The sequence below is a fragment of the Peromyscus leucopus genome, chromosome 3 (assembly GCF_004664715.2).
Source record: "Peromyscus leucopus breed LL Stock chromosome 3, UCI_PerLeu_2.1, whole genome shotgun sequence".
Taxonomy (NCBI): Eukaryota; Metazoa; Chordata; class Mammalia; order Rodentia; family Cricetidae; genus Peromyscus; species Peromyscus leucopus.
In genome coordinates this window covers 99544497-99558410 of record NC_051065.1, presented here as the reverse complement: position 1 = coordinate 99558410, position 13914 = coordinate 99544497, and the positions used below count along the sequence as shown (strand labels likewise).

The 13914-nt window shown below is 47.6% G+C and overlaps 1 protein-coding gene across 1 annotated transcript; it reads left to right on the top strand.

Moving 5' to 3' along the window:
* The first annotated feature begins 245 nt into the window (after positions 1–245).
* Positions 246–7249, top strand: LOC114694464 (C-type lectin domain family 4 member K-like). Its single transcript, XM_037203834.1, has 6 exons — positions 246–373; positions 466–582; positions 2213–2587; positions 3993–4144; positions 5721–5839; positions 6625–7249. The coding sequence occupies exons 1-6, from the start codon at positions 304–306 to the stop codon at positions 6761–6763; spliced, it is 972 nt and encodes a 323-aa protein (XP_037059729.1). The 5' UTR covers positions 246–303; the 3' UTR covers positions 6764–7249.
* Positions 7250–13914: the final 6665 nt, after the last annotated feature.

Genomic DNA, 13914 nt, shown 5'->3' with positions numbered 1-13914 from the left:
GTAGGGTGGGGGGGATAGATGTAGGATGGATGATAGATGAGGGCCTCTTTACAAGAGAAATAGAAGAGCCTTCAGATTAGATGATTCAAATGTCTGTGTCCCAGGGAGGAAGCCAGATGCCACACCCCACAACCAAAGCCCGGATTTTTGGGCTGTGGCCTCAGCCTGGCAAAATGTCTAATCCAAGAAGAGGGAACTTGGGCATGACACAGTTACCTGTTTTGAGACTCATTTCCCATTTCTTTCTGGATAAAAGGCCCTTGGGGAGACAGGCAGAGAGAAGCTCCTGTGCCAGAGGTGGAGATGAAGGAGAGGGAGGCCCCGGATGCACACTTCACAGTGGACAAGCAGAACATCTCCCTCTGGCCTCCAGGCAAGTGCCAGCTATTGCTCCATGCCCACTTGGTGCTTGTGCCCATCACCACTCTACACTGACCCTTAACAAACTTCTGTGTCTCTTTCCAGAGCCTCCTCCCAAGCCTGATCAGTCTCCAGTCCTAAGGAAACCTCTCAGCCTCCGAGTGGCCTTCATCTGTCTGGCATTGGTGCTGGTCACCTCTATTGTGCTTCAAGTTATTTTCTGTAAGTCACCAGGTCCCCAGATACCCAAACCCTTTTTCTATTGTCCTTGGTGTCTTCAGTATATGATGTTTCAGGAATTTTGCTGATGTTTCTGGAAGCTGACCTGCTGCTGCTTCTATCCCAGGTTTCTTAGAGGATTTTCTGACTGACATTAGGAAAGATCTGTTCTCAGGGATTCTCTTCAGTGTTAAGGAAATAGTCACCAAGCTTTACATCTCTGCCTTTGCCTCCCTTTGCATCCTGTCACTCACAGCTCTGAGACCCTTGAATTCAAAGCCTTGAGGATAGCACCCAAGAGTGAGTGTGATGTCTCCTGACCCCATAGGAACTGAGTTCTCCACTGTGCAGATAGAGAACTTGGCCAAACCAGCAGACAGTCTCCTCACTCTCTCTTATGTTCATGCTTCGAGCCTTCTTGGTCCTCTAGAAGCTTCTTGGTCTCTTCTGTGGTCACACCTTTCTCCCTTCTGCCAAGACACTAGAAAGTATAGGGAGGGAATGTCTTCTTTTTTCAAGGCTTACCTGTGTGGTCTCAGATTCTCATTCACACCCTTTCTAGTCCCCAGTACTGACCTTGACCTTATCCTAGACTCCTGGTCTTGTCTCTTCTCCCTCACTTCTCTCTCTCTCTCTCTCTCTCTCTCTCTCTCTCTCTCTCTCTCATTTGAAAAAAGGTCTCACTATGTAGCCCTGGCTGGCTTGGACTCAGTTAGGTCAGGCCTGCCTGAAACTCACTGAGATCTGTGATAAAAGGTGTGTGATATCATGCCTGACTGTTTGTGGTTTCTGGCACCACCTTTTTCATAGGACTCTTTTTGGAAAATCTTGTATTTTATTTTATGTATGCAAATGTTTTGCTTGCATGTATGTATACTATATGCTTGTAAGTTTGTACACAACCTGCCCTAGTGCCCAAAGATAGAAGAGGGCATCGGATCTCCCTATAACTGAGATTATGAACAGTTATGACCTGCCATATTGTGTTGGGAAATTAACTCAGGTTTTTTACAAGAATAGTATTCTTCCTACTGAGTTATTTCAGTCCCGCACGACTCTTTTGATAGTTATTGGTGAGTTTTGGTTCCCATGCCTATGATCCTAATAGAGTATGAAATGTAGGTATAGGGAAGGGCAGATAGCTTAATATCCCTCTCATGTTCTGGAGTCTGCATAGAGATAGCCCTGCCCTTGGTCATACAGCAGTCTGTGGGCAGACGAGGGAGGGGTGTGCTGCCCTAACTGGTGGCTGTGTCTTGGACAGGAGATGGCTGGGGACTAACTCATAGTCTCAGAGGGGACTCAGTGACGAGTAATGAGGGTGTGACTAAGGGTGCCCCTTTACCAAGTTCACCCTGGCCATACTAAGGAATTTCAGGGCTGGGCTCTCCCTCTGCTTATTCATGAGGCCTCTTGGTCTCCTCCCTGCCTGTGCCAATCAGCGTTCCTGACAGATGGTGGCACATGCTTCACACATGTGTATATTAGTGAATGAGTGGAGAGTAGGTGGCAGCTCCTTGGACTGTCTCGGTCCTTTGGGAAGCTTGATTCTGAATTTCCCCCTTTTGGGCCAACACCCTACCTCTGTTTCTTAGGATCCCTTCAACTGACCTCTTGACATTTTCAAACCCAGATCCCAGGTTGATGAACAAAATATTGGATGTGAAGAGTGATGCTGAGATGTTGAGAGGTCGTGTGGACAATATCAGCACCCTGGGTTCTGTTCTTGAGAAGGACAGAGGCCGTGTGGAGAAGGCTGAAGTTCAGATGCAGACACTGAACACCAGCCTCATCCGTGTGCATTCTCAGATTCTGTCTTTGAGGATCAGCATGGCACAAGCCAGTGCTCAGATTAGTGCCTTAACAAGAAGATGGGTGGATGTTGATAATCTCACTTCCAAACTCCCAGAGCTGCAAAGAGATCTGGATAAAGCCAGCACCTTGAATGCAAAGGTCCAAAGACTTCAGAGCAGTTTGGAGAATGTCAACAAAGTGCTCCAAACACAGAGTAAGTAAAGAGATGATCACCCTGCAGGCTGACCAGTAGCCATAACACCCTACCTGTCTTGGACAGCAGGCCAGCTAGTTTGTGGGTAGGAAGAGGACAGGGAAGGGGGTGGGCTGGAAAGTTAACAAGGAAGGTGTCTTATTTAGGGTTTACTATTGCTGTGAAGAGACAAGCTTTATAAAGAAAATATTTAATTGAGGGTGACTCGACTACAGATTCAGAGGTTCAGTCCATTATCATCATGAAAAGGAGCATGGCAGCGTGCAGGCAGACATGGTGCTGGAGCTGAGAGTCCTTACATCTTGATAGGCAGGCAACAGAAAGTTGATTGACTTCCTCACTGAGAGAAGCTTGAGAAAATGGATCTCAAAGCCCACCTCCACAGTGACACACTTCCTCAACCTAGGCCATGCCTCCTAATAGTGTCACTCTTTTTGAGCGTCATTTTCTTTCAAACCATCACAGAAGGCCTTAACCATTGGTCTCAGAGAACATGGGGCAGTGAGGAGAAAAAACACCAGGCCTAGCTTGGGTCTCCACACTAAGGTGCAGAGATGTTAGAGAGTCTGTCCTGGTGTTCCGTATGGTCTAAAAAAAGCCATATTTTAGGTTTTGAGAGAGTGAGTTTATTAAGTATATAGTGAACTAAATATAAAAGAGTGAATAACAAATGACAGATGGATAGATAACTGATAGACAGGTAGACAGATTCATAGGTGATAGATTGATATAGGAAAACATCAAGTTGGGCACTCAAAACATCTAGCAGAAATCAACTGGGGAAACCTGACTGAGACCCTCGGTTGGAGTTCCCGATGGAGAGTCCCTGAGGAGCAGAGTGTCCCCTTGGGTAAGACTTTCAAGTAAAAGAAAAAATAACAGCTGGAACGTGACATCATCATGTCAGGAGCTGCGAACATCCAGCAAAAACTGACAAAAATTTGAAGCAGACAGCTGGAGTTCTAAGTTGAGCTTGCTCTCCTTAGAGGGGATTTGAGACAAACATGCTTGGGTATGAAACTGGGAGGGGTGGGCAGCCCCCTCCAGAGCTAGCTTCTCATTAGCTCACATAATTACATTTCACTAATATAATATGTACATGTGGCCTGTATCTTGCCCCTTCCCATGAAGTTCATTACTGTGAGCCAGGGCCCAGGCGTAATGGCCCTTGTGTTCCTCTCATGTTCTCCCCTCCCTGCCCCTGTGCCTGTTCTTCCCTCAGAGGGTCTATCACAAGTCTCAGACCTTTAGGGTTCCAATAGAGTGTCCCCAGTCCCTGACACTGGGAACCCAAGGACCCTTGGATCCACTCACTGCTGTCCCCAGGAGTCCATCACACACCCCATGCCAGTCAGGATGCAGAAGAATGTGGAGCACTGCTGTTACCTCAGACTTTGTTTTCCAGGTGACATTCTGGAGATGATGTCTCGAGGCTGGAAGTACTTCGGGGGGAACTTCTATTACTTTTCACACACCCCAAAGTCCTGGTACAGCGCAGAACAGTTCTGCATTTCTAAGGAAGCTCATCTGACCTCAGTGACCTCAGAATCAGAGCAAGTGAGTGCAATCATCACAGACTGTGTGGAAGGCATGTGAGAGAGGCTGGGCAGGAGTTTGCTGCAGAAACAAAAATTCCTTAACAGTCGATGATCTAAGGATGAAGGCTAATTTGTTTTGTGTGTGGGTGCATGTGTGTGTGTGTGTGTGTGTGTGTGTGTGTGTGTGTGTGTGTGTGTGTGTGTGTGTGTGTGTGTGTTGTGTGTGTGCATGGGTGCAGGAGCATGCACCCATGCATATGTGGAGGACATCAATTGTCTTGTTAGATCACTCTGTCTCATTTCCTGAGCACTCACTGGTAGCCAACAGGTAAATCTCAGTGATCCTGTGTCTCTGTCTTCCACAGGGCTGGGGTTATATGGGTGCCAGGGATTTGAGGACAGAGCCTCATGCTTGAGTAGCAAGGTCTCCTACCCACTGGGACATCTCCCTAGGCTCACCACCCTTGAAGTTTTATTTCTCATGTATACTGACCATCTTTGAGGATCAGCAGGTGTGCTCTAAGTGTGGGTATCAAGGACCTAAGCCGTAGGAGGGTTTATTTCACCACACTTCACAGTTGCTGAAGCAGCAAGGAGACACTGCCAGCTTCATTGATGTTAAATAATCTACACTCAGCTTACTTGTCATTTCTGTTCACATGTCCTTAGCAAGAGCCAGTCACACAACTCTGCTAGCTTCAAAGAGGACAGCGAGGGGGCGCTCTTTCCATGTGCCAGAGAATAGAAATAACTTTTGAACAACATTAGTGATGCCCCAGGACCCAGGAGGCCTCCCTCCTGGTGATGGTGTGTAGATGGGCTCATGATCTGGGAGGTGGAGGAGTGAAGCAGAGTGATGCCGAGTGTCACAGTCTGCCATCAAATTTGTCGTGGAGTTTGGGGAGATGACTTACTTTTCAAAGCCTCACCTTAAGTGAATTGATGAGATAGTGCCTGCCCTGGAGGGTAAAGGAGTGACGGAGGCATAGGGTTTTCTAGTCTCTGGCAAAATTAATCATGTAATTTAGATATTACCATTAGGATGATCTCTTGATGTCTTTTTTTTTTTTTTTTTTTTTTTTTTTTTTTTTTGCTGTTTAGCTGAATTTTCTTTTTTCTTTCCTTCCTTCCTTCCTTCCTTCCTTCCTTCCTTCCTTCCTTCCATCCTTCCTTCCTTCCTTCCATTTCTGTTTTATGGTTGTTTTTCTTTTGAGTCACGATCTTAGTATGTAACTCAGGATGACCTTGAACTCTCAATCCCCTGGCCTCAGACTCCAGAGTGCAGGCACTGCAGACATCTGCTGCCATGCCTGGCCGGCTGTGTCTCCCTTGTTCTCCAGCACCTCACTGGAGAGCACAGGCTCCAAGTTGCTAGCTGATAAGCAAAGAGCATCTAGGACTTGGAAGTGGGCTCTGGGCTCCAGGCATGGGCAAGGAGGTGCTGAGAGAAGATGCTGAACTAGTGATTCTGTGAATCTCCTGGGGCACCATCATTTCAGGGGCTGCTGCTGTGCTCAAGTGAAGAGTACCCAATGGGCAGGTACTCGAAGTTTGGTGGTGGCGGCATGCCCTCACTTACTTTGTGTTCCTCACAGGAGTTTCTCTACAAGGCAGCAAATGGGCTTCCACTCTGGATTGGTCTCACCAAGGCAGGGAATGAAGGGGACTGGTACTGGGTGGATGAAACATCATTCAACATGAAGCAAAGCGAGAGGTGAGTGAGCCTGTTGCCCCTCCCCCCCAGCCTGTCTTGCTGGGTGGAGAGTTCTCATGAACACAGGGCTGTGCACTGCCCTTTTCTAGCACAGTGGCAGCTGGGGTGGACACCCAGCTCACTGCTGCTGCTGCTCACAGGGTGGTACCTGGGTCCAGTTAGGACCCTGTATGTCCTGTGGTCTTGGCAGCAAGATGTTCTGCCCAGCTTGGGTGAGGGAGTGACCCAAGTCCAGGCCTATGTGGTATGGGATTGTGAGAGCCTTGAGAGAAGGGGGCAGGGCCGCAGCAACAGGCTTAGAGAGGAAGGTCTACTCACCTTCTTAGGGTTGGGAGCAGCACCTTGCATTATTGTCTCCAAGGATGAACACCAGGATTGAGGCAGCCCATCAAAATTATTTATTTATTTAGTTGTGTGTTGTACATGGTGTTTGTGTGAGGACATGTGCCACATCTGTGTAGAGGTCAGAGGACACCTTGTCATAGTCTGTTCTTTCCTGTCATATGAGTTCTAGGGATTAGACTCAGGCCATCAGGTTTGGTTGTAGGTACCCTAGCCCACTGAGCCATCTTTCAGGCTCTAAAATAACTACTTTTTAAGACAGTATCTCTGGCTGGCTTGGAACTTGCTCTGTAGCTCAGGTTGACATTAGTCCTTCTGCCTCTACCTCCTGAGGGCTGGGATAGAGGCATATGCCACCGTGCCAGTCTACCTGGTGCTGTGGGTGCACTGCCAAGCCCCCTTCTGCCAGGTGAATAAAGTGTCTTTGTTTTCTCACTTGTTAGGTTCTGGATTCCAGGTGAACCCAACAATGCTGGGAGCAATGAACATTGTGCCAATATCAGGGTGGCCTCCCCCAGGGCCTGGAATGATGCTTCCTGTGACTTTAAGTTCCTTTTCATCTGTAAGCGACCGGGTATCTAGGCAGTCCCATGACAGGCCTGGCCCTGAGCTCAGCATTTGTGTTCCAACAGGGATCCCGCTTGAGGAGATGCTCTCTCCCTGACAATCCAAGATTGCATTGTGCCTTACGTTTTTCTTGCTTGAAAATGTCCCAAACATATTGTGTTGTCCATCTGTCTTGGCTGGGAACTCTGTCCCTGGAGGGCCTTGGAGGGGGTTGGTTTAAATGGGTTAGGACATGGAGAAGATGTAGATGTTTCTGCTGCCCAGGTGAGGCAGAATATTTTGTTTGTGTTTTCCTGAACCTACTAAGAAGCCTTTGCTGACCATATATTAAAGCTACATTCAAACATGACCAGTGTTTGAGGACACAGACATGTTTAGTCCAATTTAAACACTATACACTTTACACATGGATTAGAACACCACATGCTACTCTCAAAGTGTGTAAATATTTCATGTTTTATGTGTCCATTGCAAATAAATTTAAAGGCTTACTTTTTTTGACATGTGTGTATGTGTGTGTGTGTGTGTGTGTTCACAGAGTATAGAAGAGCATTCCAATCCCCTAAAGCAGATGTTTACAGATGTTTATGAACCACCTGACATGGGTGCTGACATCCAAACCCTGGCCTTCTGATAGAGTAGTAAGTGTTCTTAACTGGTGACCCATCTCTTCAGTCCTGTAAATTTAAATTATAACAGAAAAGAACAAAACACACAAGTCCGTCAGAAGGCTGGAGTGTGGCTCAGGGTAAAGTGCTCTTCTGGCACTAGTGACCCGAGTCTGAGCTGCAGGACCACACAACAGGGGTGGTGGTGCAAACCTGTGGTCCTGGCAGTGAGGAGGTGGAGGAGGAGAATCAGAGGCTCAAGGTCATCCTCAGCTTCATAGTGAGTTTGAGGCCAGCCTGGTGTACAAGGTCCTGTTTTGGCAGAGGGGACAGTTTGCTTCAGGGTAACTAAGGGATTCTTCCCATATTGCCATGAGGCTCTCTCTAGTGGAGACCACAATTCCCATATGTCTATTTAGGAGCACTGGCAGGGGCCTCTGGCTGGTTTCTGTGGGAATAGCTGTTTTTGGTCACCCTGTCCACACCATATTCCATCTCCTCTTTATCCACTTTCTCTGAGGTTTGAATCCCATTTTCTCTTGACTGAGCTAACCCAGTGCAGGTCGGGACTGGCAGGTCCTCTGCCTTCCTTTGAGTCCCTGGTTGAGCTCCCCTACCTCATGCCACCAGGCCATCACATGCTCAGGACCCCTCCACCACAGCAGTCTGGGTCTCCTCCCTCTCCTCTCCACTGTGTTCCCTCTCTTGCTATGCCCTGTGCAGACAAAGTCCTCTCTGTTGTAAACACCTCTTGGCTCAAAGCCTTGGAGTGCAGGTTTTCATTCCCAGTGGCCACTGTGAACCTAAAAGAACATGTAGTCTTGGGGTACATTCAGATAGAGGATAAAAAATAAAGAATAAGGGCTGTCTGGTCCTGGACAAACTAATAACCACAGTCAGGGCTTATCTTCAGTTTTTGTTAATTATGGTTAGGTTTGACAAAAGTCTCTCCTTGGAGCTCCTGGGTAGTCAACTTCTGTTCTCTAGCTCTGTTCCCAGGGGAACTTTGGTGAGGTCCTCATTCTTCACAGAGTCTGGGTTTCCAAGACATGAGCTAGAATCCTGAGACCAAGGCCTGAAAACAGGAGTCACCAACAGGGGGCAGCAGAGAGAATGCAGGGGGTGTGAGCAGGACTCCATTGAGGAATCTCAGGAGAGACCTTCCTTCCTTCCTTCCTTCCTTCCTTCCTTCCTTCCTTCCTTCCTTCCTTCCTTCCTTCCTTCCTTCCTTCCTTCCTTCCTTCCTTCCTTCCTTCCTTCCTTCCTTCCTCCATCTCTCCATCCTCTCTCTTCCTTCCTGCCATTATTCCTTTATTCCTTAATTTATTTGTATTTTTATTTTTTGAGACAGGGTTTCTCTGTGTAGCTTTGCGCCTTTCCTGGATCTCGCTCTGTAGGCCAGGCTGGCCTTGAACTCACAGAGATCCCCCTGCCTCTGCCTCATGAGTGCTGGGATTAAAGGGGTGCATCACCACCACCCGGTGAGACATTCCCTTCTTAAGAGTGCAGTTGGCAGGATACTGCTGAGGGAGAAGGATGGAGAGCAGAGGGCAGAACTTTTGTTTTTATGTTTTTATATTTTGAGACAGGGTCTTTCTACGTGGTCCTGCTTGGCCTGGAACTCACAGCAATCTGCCTGTCTCTGCTCTCACCTCTTCAGTACTTGCACTAACAGTGTGCCCCACCACACCAGGCTGTAGGCTTGTGTTTAGGGTCAGGACATCTTTGAGCCTCCCAGGTCTCCAAAGACCTCAGCCTGAGGCTCCTTGCTCTTACTAGTCACCTGCTGAAAGGCTCCCCATCTGTCTAGCACCCCACCATGGAACCAGCTGCCTTCCATTTAGTTTTCAATGTGATGGCTAAAGAAACTCCATTTTGTGGTTGGCATCCACCTTGGTACCTAATAGCCATTTTATTCCTGACTCAAACTCCTGGAAGATAAGTTCCCTGCAACCTTGGCTTCTTGACCCTCACTTAGAAATGCACAGCCATGATGTGGCCATCTGTTATTATGCCATGAATAACTGCTATATTTTGGCTTCTGTAACTTGCTTTGGTAGATATTCAAGAATTGTTTTAAAGTCTCCTTGACCACTCACTCTTGGATAAGCAGAATAGCTTCTCTGGCTTTTGCCTTTAAAAGCTCTTCCTTCACCTGCCTCTGGGTGGCAGGTCTTTGGTTTGGGTTAGAGACTGCAGCATGCTGGCAGTTTTAATAAATTTGGCTAATTATAATCTGAAGTGAGGACGGTGTTTTTCCCCCCAATAGTCTCAAGCTCCATAATATTTGGAGATCCCAGCAAGATCCTGGGAGAACACAGATTCAGAGCCTGGGTCCGGGATAGGTCCTAGTGAGGGCAAGTCTGGGGCATTTTTTGGAGACCCTGGAAAGCCTGATTCCACAGCTGCCACAAAGTCACTAGTTGGGGTCGGGTCCTAGATGGGGGCAAGTCCCACAACTCAGAGGACCTGGGGGGGAACAGCCCTAGTTGGGGCAGGCATATTTGTGACTTGAGGTCCTAGGGGAGCTCCAGCCTGTGATTACTGCAAATTTGCAAAATAGAAACCAAATAAAAGAATTGCCAGCTGAAGCATGCTTCAAACAGGACCCATCATGAGTTGTTCTAGAGTTCTGGACATTTGGAGAGACATAGGGGAGCTCAGAAGTGATCACAGACCCAGTCTCCAGGCACACAGACATGTTTCTGGTGTGCTTATATGTTTTCTTGCAGAAATAGGAACCAGACTGAGCACAGCCAAGTTGCCCCAGTTGCTGCAACATTTCCAGGAGTTCTGCAAGGCAGACCACAGAGCTAAGATGTCACCTAGACAGCTCTTCACTCTGTGCATAAGAGCGGCCCACTTTTGATGTGGGATGGCCTGATGCAGGGCCATTTGACCCTCAAACTGCCAAGAGAGTCTAGCAAGTAGTCACAGGTAACCTTGGCTCCCCTGACAGTTTCCTTACACTGACTGCTGGCTCTTCTTCCTCCTGAATCTCCTCCTTGGCAGAGATGTTAGGCCCTTAAAAAGGTTCCTCTGAGTCACCAAGTCAATGAGTCAGAGGCTGAGCAAAACCTAAGCAAAATGCCTGAGTTTTCTGTTCTAGTCCTGGAGGAAGAAGAGGACAAGGAGGAGGAGAAGGAGGAGGAAGAGAAGGAGGAGGAGGAAGAGGAGGTGGTTTTAGCAGCAGAGGTTTCTTCACCTCACAATCCAAACATCCAGCCAGTTCAGGATTTGACTTTCTGAAGGGGATGATGTGCTTGCAGTTCAGGAATCTCTCTATATCTGTCCTTCCATCACACTCCAGGAGAGGACTGGCTTATGCTCCACTCCAGCTGAGCCAGTCCTCTGCTGTTCTCCCTCTTAGAGAAGCACCCCCTAGTGGGTGCCCATCCCTGCCAGAGGAAGGGGTTGATAGGGAGCAGAGGCCCAGACCTCCTTTGCTAGTTTATGCTCCTTTTTGACCAGTGATTTGTATAACTGGATGATACAGAACCCTCCCTTCTGTGAGAGCCTCAGGCTCTCATCAGCCTGTTTGAAATTTTTCTTTACCCATTAACCCACCCGGGCTGACTGTAAGATGTTTCTACATACCCCTTTTTACTGCATATTAGCTGCCAATTGTTCAGTTCTCAAGATCAGCCTTGCCTATGAGTGTTAAACAGTACCCATTTCAAGAGCAGCTCTGGTGGGTATCAGAAAGCACAGCATCTGCTTTAGGGATGCGGGAATTTTGGTCCCCTGCCCTTACCTTGTAACACTCTACTGCTCCCTGTTGATAAGCCTGACACTAAATACCATTGTTCTGTTCAAGACTTAAGGCAAGCAGTAAGAGAATGGAAATTATATACCCATCTGTGCTGAACAAATACACTTTGATCAGCCTATTAGATCTAGGAAAACTGTATACACCTGAAAGATACCATTTTCTCTGTACCCCAGGGCCCTATGTGCCAACCTATATTTGCTTTTGAATGGACAGACCCAAGTCAGGGTTCAGTGACCAACTGACCTGGACCCAACTACCACAGGGGTTTATGAACTCCCCTACTCTGTTTGAAGCCCTTAGTACAAATCTGCTTGAGTACCTCCAAGGGCACCCAAAGGTCACCATCTTACAGTTTGTAGATGATCTTCTCATTACTGTTTGCACCCCAAAAAAGTGCAAAAAACCTCTTAAAATGCTTTAAAAAGCTGCTTAAAATGCTCCAGCAGCTGGACTACTGCATGTCCGCCCCATAGGCCCAATTGTGCTGCAATAAGATAACTTATCTGGGGTATTGCTTAGAGGGTGGCAGCAGGACTCTGTCCTTGAGCAGGATCCAAGCTATCTTAAACATCCCCAAGCCACAAGATAAAAGGCAGGTGAGAGAATTCTTTGGGCACAGTTGATACTGTGGATATGGTACCCAACTTTGCAGAAATAACAAAATTATTATACCAGGGTCTAGGAGGAAATGGCCTCCTGAACTGGGAATCAAAGAAAAGTAGAAAATCCAAAAGTTCAAGGAGGCTTTGATGTCAGCTCAGCACTCAGGGTTACCTGACTTTGCTAAACTTTCCACTTATTTTTGGGTAAACAAAGTGGGGTGGTCAAAGATGTACCGACTCAAACTTAGGGACCCTGGAAAAGGCCCGTGTCTTATTTATCTAAATGCCTACACCTTGCTGCAGCAGGATGGCCACCTGCATCCGGACCATTGCCACCATGCACTCTTGCTAAAGGAAACTGGTAAACTGTCCATGGGACAGGAGCTGGTATCACCAGTCCTCACTCCATTGCAGTGCTCCATCCGAGAGCTTCTGAGCACTGGATGTGGAACACACGCCTCACCCTTATCAAGCTCCCCTTTTAGATGCACCCAGGATCGGTTTCTCAGCTTCTGCAATGTTGAACCCAGCCTCCTTCCTTCCTGACCCTGAAGAGCAGCCAGCCCGTGACTGTGCCCAGGTCATTGACCACCTGCAATATGGATGCCCTGACTTCTGAGACCAGCCTCTGGGGAAGGCAGATATGACTGGGTGGGAGCGACTATGTACAAGATAGGGTTAGGTATGCAGGAACAGGTGTGGTGATGCTCATGGTGGTAATCTGGTCCCAATCTCTTGCCCAAGAGACATCAGCTCTAAAGGCAGAACTGATAGCCTTGACCCAGGCACTAAGGTGGGGAAATAGCTATGCTGTCACCACCTATGCTGATGACCAGTGTGCCTTGGCCACTGCACACATCCATGGTGCTTTGTGCTAGGAACAGGGTCTGTTGACCTCCACAGGAAAGGAAATAAAAAACAAAGAGATCTCTACTCTCTTAACATCTTTTTTTTTTCCTGCAGGAGAAGCTTGCTATTATCAATTATTCAGGACATAAAGAAGGAGACTGTGGTTGTTTCAGTAAGAATGGACCCAGAGTCACAGACCATGACAACTAGATCTGAAAATATCAGGGAAGGATGCATGAAGGTGTCAGAATCAAAATAGAGTCATTAGTGTCAGCCCTAACAACAATAAAATGAGAAAAGCATGGACAGGGGGAAGAAAGGATTCAAACACAATCTTACACAAGATTGCCTGCTAGTCACAGAGACACTTCCAAAACTAGGAGCTTCCCCAGATGCCACAAAGTTATGTAGAATATCCCTTCACAATTCTGCCCAGCCACCCTCCATCCAACCTCCACTGGTTCCTACTGCTCCTTTGCTACATACCCCACTGCCTTCACACCCAAGAAATGCCATCCTATCCCTAGAGTTTTGTGCCATCTTTGGAGAGGGACTTTGTTTCCTGTAAACACATATGTCACTCTCCTACCATGTCACTGGTGGCCAAGCATGGGTGCTTTGTGGCACGGATGGATCTTGCTCCAAGGAAGTACCCAGATCCCAGGGGTTTTCCCTGGCAAGTCACCTGCTTTGAGAATGTGATCAGGAGCTACATTCACGATGGGAAATCATGCTCACTTAGGGAATTGTGGTGGTGGTGGTTGTGGGTGAGCAGCCAGGCCTCTGTGGCCAGCATAGAGGAACTCTTCATTCTGGAGATTACAGACAGAACCCCCACCCAGCAAAGGCCTGTTATTGGTGGCACTGGTGCAAATGGATGAACGTGTTCTGGGGCTAGAGAACTCTTAGTAGTATGAGGCTCAGGCTACACCTCATCCTGGGGTCTCTGCATCGATCCCTTACTTTGTGTCTCCCAGATGGCATTTAAGAGTGTCAGTCTTTTGATCTCAAATCTGTAGCCAGTGTCTCTTCTCTGCTTCCTGGAGTCTACCACTGGACAAAAGCCTCATTATTGGGTATTCTGAGGCCTGAGGAGAAACACATTCCTTGTCCTGTGGTGTGGGTAGGAAGTGGCCTTGCAGGATCTTGAGATTGGACTCCTTGCCTCTGCCTCCCATTGCTTGCTGCATACAAATGTTGGGCTTGGTACACAGAAATCATGTGATAAAGTTGAGAGGATCCCAGAGCTGTTTTGATCCCCTAGGAATGTATTTTGTGGTCTGTGACTGATAGGTGGTGGTGGACTGCTTCTTTCAAGACTTGATATGCACTCTT